The 24,505-nt window shown below is 44.6% G+C and overlaps 1 protein-coding gene across 1 annotated transcript in view; it reads left to right on the top strand.

Annotated features, from left to right (window-relative positions):
- Window positions 1-24,505, top strand: part of TECTA (tectorin alpha) — an 82,748-nt gene that overhangs the window by 5,260 nt on the left and 52,983 nt on the right. The window contains exons 3-9 of the mRNA XM_004385610.2: window positions 1,621-1,908; window positions 5,857-5,994; window positions 6,340-6,505; window positions 10,179-10,591; window positions 17,294-17,864; window positions 20,071-20,663; window positions 22,077-22,650. Coding sequence (XP_004385667.1) covers window positions 1,621-1,908; window positions 5,857-5,994; window positions 6,340-6,505; window positions 10,179-10,591; window positions 17,294-17,864; window positions 20,071-20,663; window positions 22,077-22,650 — 2,743 coding nt within the window. The remainder of the gene's footprint in view (window positions 1-1,620; window positions 1,909-5,856; window positions 5,995-6,339; window positions 6,506-10,178; window positions 10,592-17,293; window positions 17,865-20,070; window positions 20,664-22,076; window positions 22,651-24,505) is intronic.

Genomic DNA, 24,505 nt, shown 5'->3' with positions numbered 1-24,505 from the left:
CCCAGAAGAAAGACCTGGCAATCCACTTCCGAAAACTCAGCCATAGTGCTCAGTTCTACTCTGACACACATGAGTCGCCGTGAGTCAGAATTGACTCGACAGCAACTGGTTTGGTTTGGTCCATTATCTAACCAGTGGTTCTCAAAGTGTGGTCTCTGAGCCTGCAGCATCAGCATCACCTGGGAACTTGGAAAAATGTAACTTCATAGGCCCCACCCTAGAATTACTGAATCAGAAAGTCTGGGGGTGGGGCCCAGTAATCGGCATCTACCAAAACCTCCAGGTGATTCTGATGCCCACAAAAGTTTGAGAACCACTGATGTTATCTATAGAATGTAATTAAAACACACGTGAGCCATTGCCAGCTCCCGTTGCTAGCCGTGTGTTTTAATCATACCTATTATTCCCTAGCAAACACATGGCTCTGGTATCCTGAAATGTTTTTTATACTCTATTCACAGCAGATCCTCTCTTGTGTGTGTTTGTAGTGGCTGATTGTAAGTTTCGGAATATGTCAACCTGTTTTTGGAGAGAGGCAAGTACAGGACTTCCATTCTAGAAGCTTTTGTCTCCTAGGCCTTTCGAATAAATTTATTGAGTTAAGCTCCTCTTTCTCCCCCATCACATGAGGTGACATGGAGTCTAACAAGTTCTTGCCCTTGCAAAAAGAGGATCCTTGGTTTGGAGCAGACTTATTTGCCCTCAAATCAGCCCTATCTACCAACATATATAGCTGCAGACGTAGGCGGAAACTCAATTGTTTACAGATTCTGTATAAACTGAGTACACATTATTGACTTGTGATTTGCAGTAAGGTTTAGTAATTTGATAAATTTACCAAGTTATTTACAAATCATGAAGAAATCACCTTAAAATTGTCATTTACATATACCATGTGAAGTATTCATGTCTTAATTTTTATGCAGTGATTATACAAAGAAGTAATCAAACTGCAAGAGCGATAATGGAACTGGGCACCTGTAAGTCTTAACCTTGTCCTTGTTCTGAGTACAGAAGTGGTTGCGACATCAATAGAAATCTTTTGAATGTCTCATCCAGAGCAGGATATGGTTTCCTGTGATTTGAGTTTGATTGTGGATGGAGTATTTGATTTATCTTAGTTGTATAATAGGGATCAGGCTTGAATATAGAGTTTCTCAATTTTTTTTTTTTAATTTAACTTTTTGCTTCCATGTTGTTTTATTTCTGATGATTTTGCATCTGTGACTCTGGGTCTGTCTTTATTGCCCACTTTACTCCCTTCCTAGCCCCCAGCATACACCCACACACCAGTATATACACACACAAACACACACCCTCTCACACACAACTCAGTAGCATTTGATAAGTGTAAATAAAGACAGGATAGAGAACATGAAAATAAGACTGATTATTAATAAGAAATGGAGCTGACAACAAATTGAAAGTGAAAGAAAAGCAATGAGTTTGTCTGGAAGTAAACGAACCTTCTAGTTTGAGCAATAGAAGCTGGTGTTTGGAGGTTCTAATTGAAGAGTTTGAAAGTTGTCTTCATGTGATTACACGAATGTCTGTCTTGGTTTGTGAGTCTGAAGTTGTCACAGTTTCAGATCCACTGTGCAAACTCTCTTCTTTTTGCAGGTCAATAACAATGGAGTTGTTTCCTTCAATGTGCTAGTGAGCCAGTTCACGCCAGAATCCTTTCCCCTGACAGATGGGAGGGCCTTCATTGCCCCATTTTGGGCAGATGTGCACAATGGAATTCGAGGAGAGATCTATTACAGAGAAACCATGGATCCTGTCATCTTGAAAAGAGCTACCAAGGACATCAGGAAGTACTTCAAAGACATGGCAACCTTCTCTGCCACTTGGGTTTTCATTGTGACATGGGAGGAAGTCACGTTTTATGGAGGGAGCAGCACCACACCTGTAATACTTCAAATTTCCCTTTTTGCACTTCATATTCTGACATCTAATTCTTGTCCATCTTCACTACCGTCAAGGAGTCTAATTGTTAGAGCAGAGGGGAGTCAGTTCCCTTGAGTTAAACTAATGAGCCTTGCCACCCACTTTCCAGGAAACAGAGGGAATATCATAACTAACCAGTCCAGTCAGCTGTAATATTTCAGATGCGTCACCCTATCACAAATCATTACCGATGTCTAAAAAAGAACTCCTCAACAATTTTCTTTCAGTGGGCAGCATTCCTGTTTGGCTGAAGAGTGATTGAAGCACTGAGGCCTGTTCAGGCCTCTTGACTAGGGACCATCTAGGAACCCAAAGGTCTTTTCTTCTTGACAGAGGCACAAATCCCTCTCTACATCGCCTATTTCCATTTTTTCCCAAAATCTGGTAGGAAGAGGAAAGCAAGGTGCTGGATTTGGGCACAAATGACCTGGCTCATTATATGTTACGACTTTTTTTTCTTTTTTTTTTTACTGTGACCAGGCTGAAATTATTCATAGTTGATGTTAATTAGAGTGGGCAGTTAGAACGTTTCATGAATAAAGTTTAAACATCTGCTCTGAAATCCCAAATGAGCAGTCAAATGAAAGTCACGTAAGAAAGATTATCACTGGCATTATGGTAGAGATAATCAGCTTTCTACATAAAGGGATGGAACCCAGTTTTCACAAGAGCCTGCAGCTTGCTTGGGTGACTTTGGCAGCGTAGATGTTTGAAGTTAGCAGATGCATCTTCACCTGTATAATTTCCAGTACACAAAGGCACTGAAAAAACTGCCTTTCGCTTTCTTAAGATTATTCCCAATTCCATCTGTTTTCCAGTTTCCTTGGCAATGAGTCAGTTGTTAAGGGGTGGAACAGAAACTACTGAGTGAGAGGCAGAAGTGGAGAAATGCTGGGCTTGCAGTTCATAGCTACAACACAGTAAGCACATTGCCTTTTAGCACCTTCTGGCCAGAGCATCAAGAAGCACTTTATTGCTAAGAGGTTTTGTAGACTAGAAAGACACAAGTTTAAAGAGTGGGTGCATTGGCTAGAAATAACCTCTAAAGAAGCATACATTTCGCTCTGTCATGTTATGGATTGCTAACGACTCCTCGGGTGATGTTTTATGCCCTTTAAGCCTCATACCTTACAGAGTTAGAATGCAGGATGCCAGCCATTGATAAATTTTGGTGTCGGGGAAAAAAAAAGAGAAGAAATGCCCATCAAATGCTGACCGCCATTTTTTCAAAAAAAAAAAAAACTTCCATTGGCAATAAGAATGGCAAGATAATTTAGGTACTTTCTGGTTTGTACTTTGGAGTAAATTTCTGGGATGGATGAGAACTCTTTCTATGAGGATGCATGAGGTAATATCTAAGTGTTCTGAGCTCTTGGATAGAAGGTGATATAATTCCCTGGAGCTGCAAAGTGTCCATCAGTCTCTAGTCCTTAAGCTGGCCCCACCTCTTTTATCTCCTACTGTCCCAGCTTTCCCCTTTTGTATAGTAACATGTATCATCAGGCAAACTAAACACAGTACTTGAGAGATCATTGTTGTTGTTGCTGTTAGCTGCTGTCGAGTCAGCCCCCAACTCATGGCAACGCCATGCACAAAGGGATCGGACCCTTGTGATCCATAGTGTTTTCATTGGCTGATTTTTCAATGTAGATCACCAGGCCTTTCTTCCTTAGTCCATCTTAGTCTGGAAGCTCCGCCAAAAACTGTTCAGCATTATAGCAACACACAAGCCTCCACTGACAGATGGTGGCTGCGCATGAGGTGCATTGGCCAGGAATCAAACCCAGGTCTCCCTCATTAAAGGCAGTAATTCTACCACTGAACCACCACTGCCCCTTGAGAGATCATTAAAGGCAGAAAATCTCATGGAAGCCCAACAGAAAGGGGAGGGGAATGAGACATGTTTACTTCAAGGAAGGAAAACAAATACTGAGGGCTTACTATGTGCTCAGCACTGTGATAGGCTATTTTTGCATGTCATTCAACCCCCTCACAAAAATGTTCCACGATAAACATTATCTCCGCTGTAAAGACGAGGAAACAGCCCAGAGAGGTTAAGCGGCTTGCTCAAGTGGCAAGAATAGGGATTCGAACTTCGTAAGAGGCAATGCAGTGGTTCAAGCCAGCTTCCTAATCTGGAATCTTGAACTTTTTCCTCTGCTGCCTCCTCCAAATTGCATCAGACTTCCTCTAAAGTACAACAGGGCTTTTCAAGAATTGAAAAGATGGTTTTTGGAAAACAGATTCAGAACAGTCTTAAAACTGGTATGGAAGAAATCTGTATACGTAGGGGTGATTGAGAGAGAGTGAGGGCATGCAGGAGGGCTACTGAGCATGCATGTTGACTACACTCAGCCTCTAGAACGTTACAAGGATGGCTGGTTTGGCTTGGGGTGACCTCTCGGATGAGAAATAGGTTGCTCTCAAGACGTGCTTGGACAAAAGATGTTTCTAACTTCAGGAAGAATTCACTTCCTAAAGAGGAGTCCTGGTCTGAAGGAGGGTCCGTCTTTAGTTCTTGTGTGACCTCGACTTTGCACCTGTCTCGTGGACCTGACCTTGCTCGTGACCTTATAGTAATCCAGAACTCACTCATCTCTGTGTCCCACTTTGCTCTTTTGTTAAACGGGGCCAAAGAATACAGGCATATGCCTAGGCAACTTTATCGTAAACACCATCTGTGGCAAGAACAGAGCTTGAGGAGAAAGTTCTCCTTTACAAAAAGGGGTTTTCTTTACTTGCACATTGTCTCCCTGCCTGGGACTGTCTAGGATGGGAAGATTTGGGGCTTCCAAGATCCTCTACCCCAGTTTGATTACACAGGATAAGAATTTGAGTCTTCCTCTGGGTCTGGTAGAGTGTTATCCAGGATGGTATCAGGCAGCTGGGAAAAGTGCTGGGTTTGAATGGGAAAAGGTCAATGAAGCCTCTTCTTTTAACTCTATTTTTATTTTAATTGCCTGAAAACGTGTCAAAAGGTAGGAATTGACAAAGGGAAATAGTAAAGGATGGGGTTTGCTACGGCCTATTTCCGAAAATTGCATACAAGGTTTTTTGAATTTATGTAGCATTCTAGTCCTAAAAAGTTTCAAATTAAGAGAGTGTATGATGCCAGCGCACTAAGCCATGGACTGGGAGCTCTAGCGTGGGTCCCACTTTCTGTTGATGGATCACAGCGGAATTTCCAGCAACTCAAATCCCTTAGTCCTCAGTTTTCTTAGCTAGAAGATGGGAATGGGCCAAAACATCGCCTAAGGGTTGAACGAAGGTACAGATGATGCGAAGTGACACATAAATGTTCAATTAGAGGAGGAATTTTTCCCCCACAAAGTGCTTTTTAAAAATCACTTTCCAATTTCCATTTTGAAAGGGGAGACATCTCATCAAGATTAGCTGTGCCTTCCAGGAAGAGAGAGAGAGCACAATCGCTATTGCCACTTTAGTCGCCTCAACTAGTATTTGCTCACTCTTCTCCCTCCAGCCCAGCCAGCTGTGGGAGCAGAGCTGGGCTGCCCACAGCTGTGGGCAGGAACAGGTGCTTGCCTCCTTTTCGCGGGCTTGCTGTTTCCTATAGTTTATTCTCATGCTGCCATCTATAGGTGCTCTCGTATTAGCACAAGCTTAGTCAGGCTTCTGAATTTTCTGTCTCATAGAAGTCAGAGATGTAAGAGAGGCGCTGAGTGAGACTAGGTTTTTCTGAGGCAATTTCTCTTTTAAATGCATAATCCCACAGGTCTTTCTTTTCCCACTGGAGGTGAGAACAGATTCAGAGAGGAGGCAGATCTGAGGCCAGGCTGATGAGCTATGAGCTGCTTGGGGGCTGGGAGGGAGCAGGCTACAGGCAGCTGCTGTTGAGGAGAGGACCTCCTGGAAGTGTGAGTCATGAGAACATCCATTCCCACCCTGTAGGTGAACACCTTCCAGGCTGTCCTGGTGTCCGATGGCTCCTATACATTCACGCTCTTCAATTATTATGAAATTAACTGGACCACTGGAACGGCGAGTGGTGGGGATCCCCTAACAGGTCTTGGTGGAGTGATGGCACAGGTAGGTGACTCTCCATTACATCCTCCTGCCTATTTTTAACTCACTGTACTCCAAGCTAATGTTGCTCAGGGTTCTGTAAGGAATGGCAACAGCTTTTAACTAGAGAAGATTGTCTGATCTTTAAGTGGGCTGAAAGGCAAGTCTTGCCCATTTTGGATACCTTGACTTCGGTGTGGGCTGGACCAGGCAGGTTTTTCTCACCTAGAAAGGTGGCCTCCAGTGACCTCAGGAAAAGGGGTCTCTGGCCCTCAGGTATGCAAGATTTTGAAAATGAGGTATTTGGGCAAGTTAACTAAAGGGGGTGGTGTACGTACTCAGAAGTCTTGTCTTGCTTTTATGCTCTAGGCAGGATTTAATGGTGGAAACCTCACCAATTTCTTCAGCCTCCCGGGGTCAAGAACCCCTGATATTGTGAATATCCAAGAGACCACAAACGTCAATGTTCCAGGCCGCTGGGCATTTAAAGTTGACGGGAAGGAAATTGACCCAGCCAATGGCTGCACCTCCAGAGGTAAAGGCTTTTCCTCTTCTCTCCGGCAAAGCAGAGTTTGCTTAGTTGAGATTGACAGGCAGGCTTTTAAGCCACGGGGGTGGCTTGTTCCTGATGCCTTACTCTTTTGACATCTCTCAGCTGGGTAATGGAGATCAAGGTAATTTTAGCATGCACACTCATCAGACGAGAAGCTGAAACCCTGGATTTGCTACACCATGGATTTGCAAGTCCTTGCTTGGGTTCTGAGCACAGCTCCCTGTTCTGAACATCCCCAAAGTCGGCCAGGATCCTGAGTGATTTCTTAGCCAGAGGGACAGAAGGAAGCCCTCCTGTTTAACATTATTTCTGTTGTTGTTGTTGCCATTTCCCCTTTAAATTTCTCTTCTCATCTTTACTCTCACTTTGCCATCTGCACTTTGTAAATCCACAGGAGTGGGCGAATTTGGAGTGTCGCCAAATCCCTATGAGGGTAAATCAGTACTTCTGAGTACAACTAGAAAGAAAAATAGAACAAGTATCATAGTCTTTGGGGGTAGCTTCTGTCCTAAAAGCCTCCCAGCAGCCTCAAAGCATACAGGAATTTGGGGAGAATCAAACTGGCTTTAGGTCTCTGTGAACAAGCTGTCGTTGGACCTCAGTGGGTTTCCTTTAGACTGGCATCAAAAGTTTGGAGCTTCCTCTGAACTATCAAAACCTCTTTGGATGTGCAGAGCAGCCCAGGACTCTCACAGGAACATCCCAGTTCATGAAATTCCTGCTTTTTAGAGTCCAAAGGAATTCAGAAAAAAAAATTTGTTAATATTTCTTCTGCAAGGAGTGGAAGTAACTAGAAGCAGGAAATCATCCATCCATCCATCCATCCATCCATCCATCCATCCATCCATCCATCCCTCCCTCCCAACCTTCCAGTGAACATTTTAAGAGCCCCAACTAGGTGCCAGCCACTCTGTTAAGTGCTGGAGATGAAGATGCTCCTGTCTCCGATGCCACTACTGTGGTAAAGGAACAGCTGCAGGAACAGTGATGCTACAGCATTAGACATATGATGATAGACACAAGCGCAGGGTGCTGTGGAAACACAGAGGAAGACCCTGGGGAAAGTAAGTTGACTGGGTGTTTTTCAGCTCTCTAAGAAAATCTTGGGTTGGGATGAGGGTTTCAGGGAGTCTCTTCCCCATATCTGCTAGAAAGCATGGCACGTCTTGGCAGCCCTCGGAGGCCCCTGTTTCTCTCTTGGCTCAGCTTCAATTTGTTTAATATACAGAAAAGCCATATTCACATGGTCCGAAGTGCCTAGACCTTCTGCCACCATGCTCTGCCCTGTGGTCAGGCTTATCAAACATCTGTCTCTGCTCTCAGAAAAGCTCATTTGTGAAGATGGCCTGCCTTAGCATCCTTGCCTCTGTGGACTCTGCAAAGTCCCTCATGTCCAGAATAGCAAATAAACGTTTTGGAGCTAAGCTGGTATTAAACTGGAGAGGAAAGAAGCTAGTTCAGAGCCAACCAGGATTCCAGAGATTGTGCCCTCCTCCTTTACAGAGTTTAAATGCAGCATCACTTAAGGTCTGTGAAAGATACCAACCAATGCCACATTATCTTTCTCCCTGCTATGGCCCGGACTAAGGGGCTGATAAGTTACAGACTCTTACCCAGATGTCTCTCCCCCTTTGTCCGGGCATCAAAGAACTGACTGGCTGTGGCTATGCAGTGTAAGTGCCGGATGAGGGCCTCTCACCTGAGTCCTGGGAATGAACTGCCATGATAATGGGAAACATTGGCTTGCAGGTCTGTGCAGTTGGCCAGGTGCAAGCTGTGTATGAGTCCTCACTTTGACTTCATTCTTTTTCTTTTGAGTTATAGGTTTGGGTTTCATAGACAGGATAAATTCAATATCCTTATATAGACGGCTGTGCATTTTTATGTGCCGCTGGGCTTATATCAATCCAATGAGATTGGGAGTTGGCCTGGGTTATAGCAGGGAAGTGTTGCATAGAGCTGGTTTATTATACCATCATTTCACAAACAAAATTATCTCAGAGAGTCTACCTTTTGGTCCAAATCTCCTCTATTCAAAGGCATTTTCCTCTCATTTATTGGAAGACTGGGAAAGCAGAGACTGGAAATTATACCAATTGGAGGCTGTTACAATATATGCAGCCCTGGACTAGTGCCAAAGAGTATTGAGGCCTGAGGGGCCTGCTCTCAGGATCGATGTGTATGACCTACTGGGGACATGGATAAGTCTATTAGCCCATTTTGGCACCCTATTCTCAACGGATAGGAAAAAATTGCCTGTTGAGATAAAATTGTTCCTGTCGGACAGATGTAGAAAGGATAGTTACAGAGGAAGCCAAGACTTCTGCTTGGGTTAACCTGTAGCCTGGTGCTATTCACTAGGTATTTGGCTTTATAAACACTTGAGAAATCTTAGCCAACCCTTTCCAAACTACAGTGATTCCAGGTGCATGACATTACTTACATTTCTCAGCGTCGTGTCCGTGGTACCTTCCTCTTCAGACTGCCTTAATTTACAAATGCTCATACCTCTATCAACATGTGCCAGCTTTTTATGGCATCACTGTTCCCCATGAGATAGGGATGAGAAAATAGCATTATCCCTATTTTATAGAGAAGGAAAACTGAGGCACATGGAAGTTAAGTTAATTACATTGGAAGTTGTGACTTTTGCCCAACTCTCTTGGCCCCCAACCCCAACCAAGGTCTAGAACACAGCCCCTAGCCCAGAAATGCTCCTATTTCAATAGAAAGTTCATGTTATCAACCAGCAAATTTCAATGTTTTGGGAGGAAGGGGGTCATTTGTTTAGGAGAATAGTCTTAAAGACTGGATGTCTATGAAATAAGTAACAGCGCATGTTTTAAAAATTAGCACACCCTTTAAAGCCATTTTCCCCTCTTCTTCATTCTCCTACTGTCCTGTATTTGTCAAATAGTTCCGTCCAGTGGATAAAGAGAGAGAAGAACTGGACTTGGACAGGGCCTAGGGTGAGAGAGAAAACAGCGTGCATAGGTGCCTAGGCAGCGTCTTCACAGGTCTTTGAAGGGAGAGGCTCAGTGCAGAGGCTAAAGGCGTTTCTGAAGGTGCCAAGCCACAGGTCAGCTCTTTCCAGAATCGTCCCAGGGAGCCTGGGATTTACTCTTGTGCGTCTGACTCCTGATTCATCCTATTGACCTCTTCTGGCCATAGTGGGCCCTCAACAAATGTTTGTTGAAAGAATAAATGAATGAACAAACAATTGAGCAAATGAATAAACAGATAGTTTTGCTGAGTTTACTTGGGTGAGCTTGGTCTTCTTTCTGAATTCCCTTCTTCCTCTTCCTGAAAGGGAGGAAATGACTCCTCTCCTATGGATTAAAGACAATGTGTCTTTCCTTTAATGAGGATTTGTTTACCGGTCATGGAGGCAACAATGCAAGGGCTTAGACTTTGCCTTTAGATAGCCCCGGCTTTGAATCCTGGCCTCACCACTGAGCTGCTGAGTGATCTTGGATAAATTACTCAACTTCTCTTAAGCCTTGGCTCTCCCACTTGTAAAATCAGGGTGGTAGTACCTATCTAACAGGGTTCTTCTGTGGATTAAATGGTACAATGCAAATTAAACACGTAGCCCTATGCCTGGCACAGAGAGTAAGTGCTCAATAAATGTTGGCTCAGTGTCATTATTCCCCAGGACAGTTCCTTCGTCCAGGAGAGGTATTCTGGGATGACCTGAACTGCACCATCAAGTGCCGCTGTCTGGATTTCAACAATGAGATCTACTGCCAGGAGGCCTCTTGCAGCCCTTACGAGGTGTGCGAGCCCAAAGGCAAATTCTTCTACTGCAGCCCTGTGGAGACCAGCACATGCGTGGTGTTTGGCGAGCCGCACTACCACACTTTTGACGGCTTCCTCTTCCACTTCCAAGGCTCCTGTGCCTACCTGTTGGCCCGGCAGTGCTTACAGACTTCTAGCCTCCCCTTCTTCAGTGTGGAGGCCAAGAATGAACACCGAGTGGGCTCGGCTGTCTCCTGGGTAAAGGAGCTCTCTGTGGAGGTGAATGGCTACAAGATTCTCATCCCCAAAGGAAGCTATGGGAAAGTCAAGGTGAGCCCCTCTGCATCCTTCATGGGGAGATGGAGAAGCTGGAGACTCTTCAGCCTGGGGAAGATGAAATTTCCCAGATCTCCTGATTCTGCTGTTTGGCTCTCCACAGTACCAAAGAGATGTGTGGCTCTTCCTGCCTTGCAAATATCTTATAAAATTGTTTCGTAGGCCAAATCTTATTTATACAAGAACTAACCTAAGCTCTCTCCTTGACATGTCTATCTTCTTGTTAACTTAAAGTCCATTTACATTCTTAGTTCCCTCACTAACACTGGGATGCTCACACATACACACACAGATATACTCACAGGCATACTCATAGACACACACACACAGACACACACACAGACACACAAACACACTCACACATATAGTACAGGAGTCTCCTCTTATCTGCAGTTTCACTTTCTGTGGTTTCAGTTACATATGGTCAAGCATGGTCCAAAAATGTTAAATGAATAGTGTGATGAATTCTCGTGCCATAACACTCTGTCCCACCCAGGAACCACATTCACATAACTTTTATTATAGTGTATTGTTACAATTGTTCCAATTTATTATTAGTTATTGTTGTTAATCTCTTACTGTGCCTAATTTATAAATTAAACTTTTATCATAGGTATGTGTGTATAGGATAAAACATGGTGTATATAGGGTTCAGTACTATCCACAGTTTCAGGCATCTATAGGGGGTCTTGGAATGTATCCCCTGTGGATAAGGGAGGACTACTGTAACTGAAAAGAGAGGTAAGTTTAATTTCCCATGGACCTGGCTTGTAGAGTTGTAGACATGTGACCATGCCCTGGAGATGATGCAAACACAAAGTGTTGTAAGCTGTCATCGAGTCAGCCCACGTATCATGGCAACCCCATGCCCAAAAGAATGAAATGCTACCCAGTCCTGTGCCATTCCCATGATTGGTTGTGGACAGGACCATTGTGACCCATAGGGTTTTCACTGGCTGATTTTTGGAATTAGATCTCTTCTCCCTCATGGAAGGTGAAAAGTCTGCCAGTGGACCATCAATGCCCCCAAACACAAAAGTACTAACTTGTAATTCAGTTTGGCCTTTGATTAACAAACATAGACCTACCTCACCGCCTCCTCCCATCCTGTCTTCCCAAAAGCTACTGTTTCAGTCTCAGAGAAACCTCCAAATTGACTGATGTTTCCAGAGACACCAGCTTTGCAGGCATTTGGAGTGGGCTTGGTGGCTTCTTTAGTGAGGCCTGAGTGGGATGGTTCTGTAAAAGCTTTATCCAAACACCCCGCGAGCAGAATTCCCCACTCCTGCCTGGAATTGGAGAGAGCAAAGTTCTCTGTTGGCTTGTTTAGAATATGCAAATGATTCCTGTCACCGCATCACCTGGATTTCGAGCAGGAGCACAAACAAAAGAGAGAGAGCAAAAAGCCACTACCAATTACTAAATTTGTGGAGGCCCCAATTTTCATAATATTAATTAAGACTTTGTTGTAACCATGTATTTATTCAAGCAATAATAACCAAGATGACAGCGGTTGATTGCCGCAACGCCATGCCATCCTTAATCCCCAGGCATGGAGGTCGTTATGGAGATTATAAACCAGAGCTGATGCCAGTGCAGGAATTTCTTTCTTTTTTCGTATGTGTTGTAGTTTTAATTGATGTAGCATGTCCAACAAAAGGCAGAACTGAGGAACTCATTCCACTTTTTGTGGCTCTGCCTTTCCTAGGTCTGTGCAGCTTATCAGTCTCGTAATTAGAAAAGTAAGCTATTACTGGGGTTGACATGCCAATTTGCTTGTTATTTGGTTAGTTTCTCTAGGGACAGCTCTGCATATCAAATCAAAGCTAAGGGTTGGGGTGCAGACCTTTGGATTTTTTCCTTTTAAATTTACATTGTGCTGTTGAGTGCTTTACTCATCCTTGTAGATAAAAAACCAAACCAGTTGCTGTCAAGTCAATTCCAACTCGTGGCAACCCCATGTATGTCAAAGTAGAACTGTGCTCCTTAGGGTTTTCAATGCCTCTGAGCTTTTGGAAGCAGATTGCCAGATCTTTCTTCTGAGGCACTTCTGGGTGGATTCGAACCACTAACATTTTTTAGCAGCCTAGTGCATTAACCATTTGCACTGCCCAGGCAGCCTCCTTGTAGATAGAGGCTAACATTTCAAGCTAGAAAAAGCTAGAAAGACTCATTAACTTTCCCCTACCTGCCGGTACTGTGCAGTTGACGTGTCTGATATCCAAAGTTGAAAAAGAAAGCTTCATGCTTTATTCCTACTTTCCGTTTGATTAAAGTTATTTTTCACTTACAGTCAGACTTTTTTTTTCCCCAGCAGGGAAGGGGCACAGTCATTTCTTTGAGGCCCAGCAGCTCTGCTAATTTTAGGAGGCTCTGTTCCATCGTCCAGGTGGAGGGCACAAATTCCTCAATTTTCTGTAGCGACAGAGAGATGTGGATGTAAATGTAAATGTTCCAGAAAGAAAAGGTTTTGTGAGTCCAGCTGCAAGCTAACAATGGCTTCCTAGTGTCTTTGAATACACCTGCTGCCTGCTAGGGAATGGCCCAGCAGAGGGCAGAGTCCTGGCCCAGGGTGAAGTGGGGTTGGGGGCAGCAGCTTTGGGGCCCAGGAAGGAGCTAGATAGACCTTTGAGGCAGCTGACTTCTTTAGAGACACCAGGCTGGGAATGACCACTAAGATCTGTTCTTCCAAACTATAGATACCCTTTCTCCAACCCTTTCTCCATATGCTGGGGTTAGGAACTGGGTTCTGTAGATGTGGTTTCCTCTTGGAACTGTTCTCAAGTAATACACAATTTAGGACTGTATATGCTAATAGGGGCCAGCCAGCATAACTAAAATCCATTTACAATAAACATTTCCTTCTAGCTGATACCTACCAGTTTCATAGTTCTCCCCTGTTCAACAAGGGTAGTTTAGGGTGCTCCAGTAGAAGGAATGCCAACCCATATAGCACATGGTGATGGACAGCTCACACTCCGGTCAGATCTGTCCACTTCCTGTGCTACCATTGCCAGTTGAGTGGCCTCTTTAAGCATCACTTCATCTGTAGAATGGGGGTAATAGTGTTGAGGAGGCAGGGTACTTGAGAGATAGTCTGGACTTGGGGCTGGGAGGGTGGTGGCAGGGAGTAATAGAGAGAGAGAGCGAGCGAGCATGGCTTTGGAGCCCAACCGATGGAGTCAGGCCCTGTCACCTGCAAATGACAAAAGCCCTGGCTCAATTTCCTCATCTGTAAAAGGGAAGATGACAAGGAACTTGGAAGGTTGTTGTGAGGATTTAATAGAATCACCATGTGCACAGTGCCTGGTATAACGCCTGGCACATGGTAGGCACTCAGTGCACGCTGGCTCCACACTGCTATTCCCACCCAGAGTCTCCTTCAGTTCTAAGACCTATGCTTCTGTGATTCTCCTTCTCTCTCCTAACCTTACCCCTGGGAGAGACATTATTAAAGAGGGAAATGACTAGAAGATAGGGAGAAGGGAAAGCAAAGAGGTGAACCTAATCAACTGTTGGCTAATCAAGAACTGATTGTACTAATTAAGGAATGGAGGAATGAAATAAGAAATCATGTGTTGGAGTCAAAGTTCTCCTGGAGCTCCTACTCTGAGCACGTAAGGACAAGACTACATAATTTGTGGTTCAAACGGAGACACTTGTGAGAGTGAGGGGGTGCACAATTGTTAACAATTATGTCAGGGAGAAAGGTGTGAACTGGGACATACCAGCAGCTGGTCGGCCTAGATGTGAGGTGTTTGGTTGGTCAGCCTGAGTGGGACCACACCCATTGTAGGGAAACCAGGTGGGATTGTTGCAATATTCAGACATGGTCTGCCCTGTAGCTTCTGCTTTGAGACACTAAGACTTTGCCACTTGTTAGCTGGAGCGTAAGTGTGAGCAGGGGAGGACACTCAGCAATTGATGTTTTTGGCATTTAAAATTATACCAAACTTTGGGAAGATTTCACTTTCTACATCTCAGCCCAGAACAATACATAATAATCATCCAGTACTCTTGCTAGCTTGCTGACCTTCCTTAGAGTTTGGCTTTTCTCATCTTTGTTGGATAACCCTCTGCCTAGGAGATGAGGATAAATTGATCAACTCCTAGGCTTTCCTTTTTCTTTCTAGCTCTCTGCAGAACAATTTATTTCCCCAGCCTATTTTTCTTGTCCTCGTCCCCACTGAGTCACTAATCTAAGAGACAGAGATTAACCTGCCATAGTGATTCTTGGGAGAGATGCTTGAACAATCTATTGTCTCACCTTCTAGAAAATTCAGAGAGTCACAACAATGGTGGCAGGTAAGACCCTTGTCCTTCTCATGTTCCAGAGATCAGTTTGTACCCGGGGCAGCTTGGAATATGTATGCATACTTAACAGTCAAGTCCAGCTGGGACCGTTCTAGGCTAGCCATTTCATCTCAGCCCACAGATGTGAGTGTCTATAGGTGGTAGGCATGTTATGTGTGAAAAAGAAGAACACTAACTCCCTCTGTTGGAGGCTTATTAAGCCACCTATTCACATGAGCTAGACCTCCTGGGACTCATCCTGGCTTCTTCTTCCTTCTCTTACTCCCCGCAGCAAAAATCACCAGGTCCTGCTGAGTTTACACTGTAAAATTTGTCCTCCTCTTTCAACTCTTCATGTCTGTATCTAGTTCAGTTCCTTGTCTTCCTCTGCCCACCTGGACTCTTGCAGCAACAACCTGTCCGGTTTCTCTGCTTTTAATCTTGTCATATTTCAGTACATTCTCATGCTGGCCAGAATGGACTTACTAAAATGCAAATGTGACTATGCCATACCCTTACTTAAAACCCTTCAAAGGCTCTCCCTACAGAATAGCAATCCAAGTTTTGTTTTTGTTTTTTTCTTTAAAGTGATGTAAAAGGCCCTCTGAGATCTGTTCTCGACACTGAGCCAGAGCAATTCTTTTAAAACAGAAGTCAGATCATGTTGATCCTTTGCTCTAAACACACCTTGGCTCTCTGTCTCACTCAGAGTCAAAGCCAAAGTCTTGACAATGGCCAACAAGGCTCTGCCTGTCCTGGCCGCTGTTATCTCTCTGACATCATCTACTATCGCCCTGTCTTTGCTCTCTCTGCTCTAGCCACACTGGCTTTTTCAATGTCCCAGGAATACCTAGGCACACTCCCACCTTAGGCCTGGCCGTTCCCTCTATGTGACAGTTTCACACCATGTAAATGCATGACCGGCTGCCTTATCTAAATGTCCATTTCCCACTGAGGTCTCCCCTCACCATGCTTGTTAAAATTAGGAACCCTCTTCCCCAGCACTCCTATCCACCCTCTCTGCTTTATTGTTCTCCGTAACACTGATGTGATTTAAAAAACCGGTTCCTCTCAAGTTGATTCTGACTCACGGTGACCCTATGTGTGTCAGAGTAGAATTGTGCTCCGTAGGGTTTTTAATGGCTAATTGTTCAGAAGTAGATCACCAGGCCTTTCTTCCAGTGTGTTTCCAGGTGAACTCAAGCCTTCAACTGCCCAGGGACTCCAGGATAAAATTTTACTTGATACATTTTACATATTTATTTTGTTTATTTCTGGTCTCTCCAGCTAGAATACAAGCTCCATGAAAGGGAATTTTGTCCGTTTTGTTCATGGCTGATTCCTAGAACAGTGTTTGGCACACAGAAGAGGTGAAATGAGTATTTGTTGATTTTGCCCACGTCCCCAGCTTCATCTCTGGCCACCTTCCCTCTGCAGTGCAGTAACACCCCGATGACTTCCGTGTCCACATGCAGCTGTTTCTACCCACCTTACCTTATTCCTCTGTCCTGGGATTCCCTCTCCCGCACTCTTCCTTTGGCCCCTTCTTTAAAGACTCAGGTCAGACTAACCTCCTCTAAAAAGTCTTATTTGACTTGCCCCAGCTGGGCTTGATGTTCATTCACTGATCTCCCTCTGCAGCATCCAGTAATTCATTTGTGAAACAGCATGTGATAAATACCTATTTGTGTTCCTCTTTCTCAATAGGCCTAGAACTCCTGGAAAGGCAGAGGCAATTTTTTTTTTTATCCTTTAGTTCTCAGCACCTAACATAGTGCTTGGTACCCAGTAGGTGTTCAATTATTTATTTTTTTTTTGTGGTTGAATGAATGATTAGATGACATAGTCCTGATATCAAGGAAGTTACCTGGTGAAACGCACAGAGAATAACACCAGGGCAGCTCCAGAAGCTAAACTGTGTCCAACAGTCTGTATCCACATCTCAGCTGGGCAGAATGGTCAGTGAGTGTTAACGGCAGGGAAGGGGTCATGAAAAATATGTGACCTAAGCTGGGAAGTAAGGAATGGATTTAAAGGAATAAAGAGGGAAACACTAGATGACCAGCCTCTCAAGAAAAGACTTGAAGCTGGCCCTGGAGCTATGCAAGAAGGGTCGACAACCAGCTGGTCACAGAGGACTCTCTGGGCTGGGGTGACTGATGGTGGCCCTAGAAAAGCCTATCATGGCTCAAATGCACAGTGCTCAGGTGGCCCACAGCCAGCCTGGTCTCCAGGGCTTTTCCCCAAGTGTTTGCCTTAGTAAAAGGTTGCCCACTGGAGGGGACATTTTTGGGGCCGTTCTCTCTGCAGCATTGAGTTGCTTTGCCTCCTCTCCTGACCTCTGCTGGAAATTGTTGCCCTGGTACCTGCTCACCTGCCTTTTACTGTTACTGTTGTTGGCAGGTTAATGACCTAGTGACTTCTTTGCCCGTCACCTTAGAATTGGGGGCGGTGAAAATCTACCAGAGTGGCATGTCTACTGCTGTGGAAACGGATTTTGGGCTCTTAGTGACGTTTGACGGCCAGCACTATGCCTCCATTTCCATCCCAGGCTCCTATATAAACTCCACTTGTGGGCTCTGTGGGAACTACAATAAAAACCCACTGGATGACTTCCTGCGCCCCGATGGCAGGCCAGCCATGTCTGTGCTGGACCTGGGAGAGAGCTGGCGTGTCTACCACCCCGAATGGAAGTGTGACTCCGGCTGTGTGGACAACTGCACCCAGTGTGATGCCGCCACTGAGGCCGTCTACTTTGGCTCCGACTACTGTGGCTTCCTCAACAAGACAGATGGCCCCCTGTGGGAATGCAGCACCGTGGTGGACCCCGCGGCCTTTGTCCACAGCTGCGTGTATGACCTGTGCAGTGTGCGGGACAATGGCACCCTCCTCTGTCAAGCCATCCAGGCCTACGCCCTGGTGTGCCAAGCCCTGGGCATTCCGATTGGAGACTGGCGAATCCAGACTGGGTGTGGTAAGCTGGCGTCCTATCCAAATGAAAGGCCTCGCTTGTGCAGGGGGGCAGGGATAGGGCTTCTGGGCTCTTCAGAAATGCCCTTGTTATGACACATTGCCCAAGGGTAAGGCTAAGGTTGAAGTATGACAAGTTATAAAGAATGAACTGTAAGAGGATCTTTACTTCATCCCCCACTTCCCCCATCTTTCCCCCACCACACACACCCAATATCAACCAGAAACTGCTGATTCACGTGAGTGGTCGGGAAACATGGAATGCCTGGCAGGACCTTTGTGGCCAGGGCCAGGCCCTGTAGCAGGGAATGGCCATCCCAGAGCTGAGTGAGGAGGTAGGGTTTTCAGAGATGCAGGTGGCTAGCTTTGTGGCCGTTAAGTCCGTACAGAAGTTGGCCTGGGTAATCACGACCAGCCTGTGCGAAAACATTTCACCTCCCAATGGGAACCTGTAGAATTTGTTCCTTGGGGTTTTTCCCCCACTTTCAGGTACTTTAGGGTTTGTGCCCTTGCTTTGGAGCATTCTGCTGACCTCCTGCTGGCAGAAGAAAGGTCTACAGAGAGGGAGCGTACCAAAACCAAAACAAACCAAACCCGTTGCTGTTGAGTCAATTCCGACTCATAACAACCCTACAGGACAGAGTAGAGCTGACCCATAGGGTTTCCAAGGAGTGGCTGGTGGATTCGAACTGTTGACCTTTTGATTAGCAGCCATAGCTCTTAACCACTGTGCCACAGTCCACCAATAAAGCAGCCCTTCTTCTGAAATACTGAACGGTTAGGAAAAGCCCCAACAGTATAGGGAAACCCATTTTTTTCTGAGTTACACTTTTGGGTTAAGCATTTTATACTATTTAGTTGTCTCTTTATTTTTTTCCTTCTATCTCATTTAAATATCTCTTTCTTTTCTTAGCGACAGAGACTTTCAAAACAAGCAAACAACAAATAGCTTCTTTGAATTTTGTTTCCTTCCTGGTCCTTGCTTTTCTCCATGAGTTAACAGATGATTATAGCCCGTGTGTATGAAGGTGCTATGCAGATGAGAAGATCTAAAAGTTTCTTTATGTTCCAAGGCCAGAGGGAGATTTTTTTTTCCTGTCAGTAGGAGTTGGATTTATATAAATCATCCTGTATCAGGTTTATGCTAATTCTTAGCTTGTTGGTCAAACTATGAAGAAACCATGTATTTTTCTTGCTCTGTGACTGGCAGCCTCTTCTGCCCAGAGCATCCCCATCTCTGGACCTGATTGAATGTGGCCTTTCCTTAATCCTTGTACAATCCAAAAGCATCCACATTGCATAACTATGTTTTTATCTGTAATGTCTCTCTCTCTTTTTTTTTTTTCTAGTAGTACTACTTTCCAATTTTCCATGTTTTCTCCCAGCTCTGCTTCTCTCTCTCTGTCTTTCTCTGATGTTTGTTTTAGTAGAGTGAATTTTATTTAACTCTAAGAGCTAGTTTGCTAGGCTGTTGAGCCCCTGCATGTTCTATTCAACCAGACTGAGACATTCATTTAGATTCAGATGTTCTTAAAATCAGAACCAAAGGTTTCTAAGGCAAGAAGGCCTTTCAGAAGGCATCTGGCCTGGATCAGATCTCCTGGAGCAAGTGCCATATACATCGTTTCATATAGCCAAGGTGACTTATTTTTTAATATCCCAGGGAATTCATTTCACAGTCTTCCTTGGTCACCCATAGATATTTTAAGAATCTCCCTGCTAGAAATTTCATGTTTTCAAATTTCTCCTCTTACAGTTAAATATTCTTCATTTCTCCATGCATTTCACTTCCTTGAAAGAATGGGCCATGCTCTTTAAAATCAGATCAACTGATATGTCTATCAGTTTAAGTTTTTAAAACATCTTGATAGTTGTAGATCACCAGACAATGACTGTGTGTAATAATCAGTCTAGTGTAATTAGGACGGCAACCTTAAGTGTAATGTCAGCCTAGACCATCAAATTAGAGGAATAGTTCACACTTCACTGATACTGCAGAGTAGTTTGATGAGAGCAGTTGAGCTCATTTCTATAGATGCCACCTTAAGTCTCTCCTTCCTGAATGAAGGGCCTCTTGCGCTCACCTGAGGAGCTAAATGATCGAGAAGAAGAGTTATTTTCTCTGAGTCCCTGTGCTTGTTGGACTCTGGACGTTGGCACGCGGGATCCCTCACCTTGTTATTACACTTTCTTCCTTTTCCCCACGTCAGTGTCCACCGTGCAGTGCCCGAGCTTCAGCCACTATTCAGTGTGCACCAGCAGCTGCCCTGACACGTGCTCGGATCTGACGGCCTCTCGGAACTGCCCCACCCCGTGCACTGAGGGCTGTGAGTGCAACGAAGGCTTTGTCCTCAGCACCAGCCAGTGTGTCCCCCTGCACAAGTGTGGCTGCGACTTCGATGGTCACTACTACACCATGGGGGAGTTCTTCTGGGCCACAGCCAACTGCACGGTGCAGTGCCTGTGCGAGGAGGGCGGGGACGTCTACTGCTTCAATAAGACCTGCCACAGTGGCGAGGTGTGCACCGTGGAGGATGGCTACCAGGGTTGCTTCCCCAAGCGGGAGACCGTGTGCCTGCTCAGCCAGAACCAGGTGTTGCACACGTTTGATGGGGCTGCCTACGCCTTCCCCTCAGAGTTCTCCTACACCCTCCTGAAGACTTGCCCTGACCGGCCAGAGTACTTAGAGATCGACATCAACAAGAAGAAGCCTGATGCAGGGCCTGCTTGGCTACGAGGCCTTCGGATCCTTGTGGCTGACCAGGAGGTCAAGATTGGCGGAGTCGGGGCTTCAGAAGTCAAGGTAAGCTTCCTTGCTACCTTTGAAGGTGTTTGATGATTCTCGACAAATGAATGGGCTTCCATTCTCTTCAGTTTGCCTTTCTGCCTTTGACCAGGAGTGGTTTGTAGGAAGGAGATGGCTCAGAAACAGGAGCATTTTCTAACTACCAGCACCAGATAAGAGTTCGTCAGGTGGAGAAATGGAGTGAAGCTGGAATTTCTCTAATTAGATGGGTATCGCAGGCCTAGCAGTCCATTAATAGCAAATATTTATAGACTGCTTACTGTGTGCCAAGCACTATCCTACGCCCTTTGTAAGCAAGGTTACATTTAATTTGACAAGGTAGATAATACTATTATCCTAATTTTACAGACGAGGAAACTCAGGCATAGAGAGGTTAAGTAACTTCCCAAGGGACACACAGCTATACAGTAGAATTCAAGCCCAGGCAGGCTGGCTCCAGAGTCTATGCTCTTAACTCTTGTACTATATATAATGTATATATATATATGTATATACATATACTGACTCTTCTTTCCATAGATGGGAACATGTTGGGGGAATATAAGGGATTTCTACCATGGTGCCTTCTGCCCCTCTGATCTGGTCTAAAATATCCGTCATTAGGCATCCAGGCTCATAGGTCATTAGTTATAGAAGGAATCTTGAAAATCATCTAGTACAACTCCTTGTTGCCATATGAAGATCCCAAAGGGCCAAATGAAGGGCCCCACTGCTCAGTAGTGGCAGAGCAGGGATGGGGTGGGGGACTTCTCTGTCCCAATCCCACAGACATTTCATCATATCACATACATTCTAATTTAGAACACAAAAGTCAATACACTACTGTACGAGGAGATAATAAAATACGTATCTACAAACTGAAAGGACTGGATTTTTGTTCCCATTTGACACATTGGCAGAGATTAAGCTATTGAAAGAATAGTGAGAAGTAGATAGGTAGTTGGAAAGCGAGATAATTAGATATATACTATATGCCTCCAGGGGGCTGGGGCATAGGGAAGGTAAGATTTGAAGGGAAAAGAAGAAACCAGAAAGGTTGGGAAGGTGGGAATCTGTCTGTGAAAGGTACCAAAATGGAGGGCCCAGGCAGGCAGCAGGAGAAAGCCACGTATCTAAGATAATTTTTCTTACATTTCAGTTTTGTTTTGGGCTCACTTTGGGTCTTGCACACACCCAAAAAAACAAAACAAAAAAAACCCAGCAAATATGTTGAATCAGGGGACTCTGGAAAGAAAGAAACAAAGATGCCCATGAAGAAACAGTTGGTGTTTGGTTTGCATAGACCATCAGCTTCTTGACATTTCTCTAAGGGATAGTCATGGAGAAGAACCAGGTCTTTATTCCATAGCTGGGGAATGTGTGGGTACTCTGTGTGTATCTGGAATTGATAATAGTGATTTGGTTTTTCAGCTGAATGGTCAGGAAGTGGAATTACCTTTTTTCCATCCATCGGGGAAGCTGGAAATTTATCGAAACAAAAATAGTACCACAGTTGAGTCCAAGGGTGTTGTGACAGTGCAGTACTCAGACATAGGCCTGTTGTACATCCGGCTGTCCACCACCTACTTCAATTGCACTGGAGGGCTGTGTGGCTTCTTCAATGCCAACGCCAGTGACGAGTTCTGTCTCCCCAACGGCAAGTGCACAGACAACCTAGCAGTGTTCCTGGAAAGCTGGACAACCTTCGAGGAGATCTGCAATGGGGAGTGTGGGGACCTGCTGAAGGCTTGCAACAATGACTCAGAGCTGCTCAAGTTTTATCGGAGCCGTTCCAGGTGCGGCATCATCAACGACCCCTCCAACAGCTCCTTTCTGGAGTGCCACGGAGTGGTCAATGTCACCGCCTACTACCGCACCTGCCTCTTCCGTCTGTGTCAGAGTGGGGGCAACGAGTCGGAACTCTGTGACTCTGTGGCTCGCTATGCCAGCGCTTGCAAAAATGCTGATGTGGAGGTGGGCCCCTGGCGGACCTATGACTTCTGCCGTAAGTTGGGGTTATATTCTGGGGGAGGCTAAGTAAGGGAGGGGGAGGAGATGAGACTCTGGTTCTTCTTACTCAGGACTTCTTTTCCTGGTGGAATGGGCTTAAGGACGATGTAATTACTGTGATACCTTCCCTAGTCTGATATGTCCTCTGGAAGGCCCATCACCCCAAACCAGATGGTTTCTCACCTTTATTTTTGTTTTTAATTCCACAGTACCCCTTTTTGTAGAAAAATTAGCCATCCTATTGACTTGTGGTTTCATCCAGCATAAGGTAGAGACTTTGCCGTGTCAAAGGAGTAGGGACACTGAGGCCCCAAGGATGAATAGAAATCCTTATAGTGGCTCCATATGTGTCCTCCCCTTGGCCAAAGAAGGCCCCATTCACGTAGATGCAAGGTTGTCAGTCAGGATGCCTTTCACTGCAAAGGTTAGCACTGCTCCCCAGGGCAGACCTGACGGTGCTCTTCAGAGAGTCGCAGGTTGCCATGTTTTCATTTTGTACCCAGAGTATCTGACCCCTCTCAGCAAGGCAGTGAAACTACTAGTAGTAATTAGAATAATTTCTTGGAAGACAGACATACGACACCCTTGATTATCAGGGAGGCCACAGGGTGGAGTAACATGGAGGTTAGAAGGACCTCCCTGGCTGAGAGGGTGGGACCCATGCCTGGATTCCAGCACACACTTTTCTCCCACCAAAAGATAGGTCCCAGACAGAAACCAATGCCACCATTCAGATTCCATCCTTTACATCTATTTATCTGTCTTCCATTGCATTTTTATGTTTATTTTTTTAACTTTTTATTTGAATTAATTTCAAAGTTACAGAAGAGTTGCAAGAACACCTATATACCCTTTATGCAGATTAACCTATTAACATTTTGCCCCTTTTGCTTTGTCGTTTGCTCTCTGTCTCTGTCTTTCTGTCTCTTTCACTCTCTAGGTGTGTCTCTGTCTCTCTAAATATACACACGAAGAGAGAGACATATATAAATGAACCATTTGAGAGTTAAGTTGTAGACATCATATCCCTTTACCCCTAAATACTTCAGTGTTTAGAATAAGGACATTCACTTACATAACCATGGTAGAGTTATCTACCTTAGGAAATGTAACATTGATACAATCATTTAACATTCATATTCTAATTTTTTCAGTGGACTCAATAAAGTCCTTTGTAGCATTTTGTGTGTGTGTGTGTGTGTGTGTGTCCCAGTATAGGATCTAGTCTGGTATCACATGGTACATTTAGTTGTCATATCTCTTTAGTCTCCCGTAGTCTGAAACAGTTCCTTAGCTTTCTTTGTCTTTTATGACTTTGATATTTTTGAAGAATACAGCCTTCCCCTTCACCCCCCTGCTTCTGTTCCCCTCAGTTCATTTTTTTCCTAAATTTTATTTATTTTGTTGCAGTCGTTGAGAATACACACAGCAAAACATTCACCAATTCAACAGTTTCTACATATACTTTTTAGCGACATTGATTACATTCTTTGAGTTGTGCAACCATTCTCATCCTCCTTTTCTGAGTTATTCCTCCCTCATTAACATAAACTCACTGCCTCCTAAGGTTCCTATCTAATCTTTTGAGTTGCTATTGTCAATTTGATCCCATATAGATAATTCTTAAGAGCATAATGTTCAAGGTAGATCTTTTTTTGCTAGTTAAGCTAAACTATTGCTCAGTTTTAAGAAGACTCCAGGGGCTATTTTTGGTTTAAGATTTAAAGATTCTCTCAGGACAAAAGTTTCATGGGTTCATCTAGCCTCCATAGCTTCAGAAAGTCTAGAGTCCATGAGAATTTGAGATTTTGTTCTGAATTTTCCCCCTTTTGATCAGAGATTCTTCAATG

Source organism: Trichechus manatus, unplaced genomic scaffold (assembly GCF_000243295.1).
Source record: "Trichechus manatus latirostris isolate Lorelei unplaced genomic scaffold, TriManLat1.0 scaffold00143, whole genome shotgun sequence".
Lineage (NCBI taxonomy): Eukaryota > Metazoa > Chordata > Mammalia > Sirenia > Trichechidae > Trichechus > Trichechus manatus.
The sequence above is the reverse complement of the archived record's forward strand: the minus strand, read 5'-3'. Positions and strand labels throughout refer to the sequence as shown.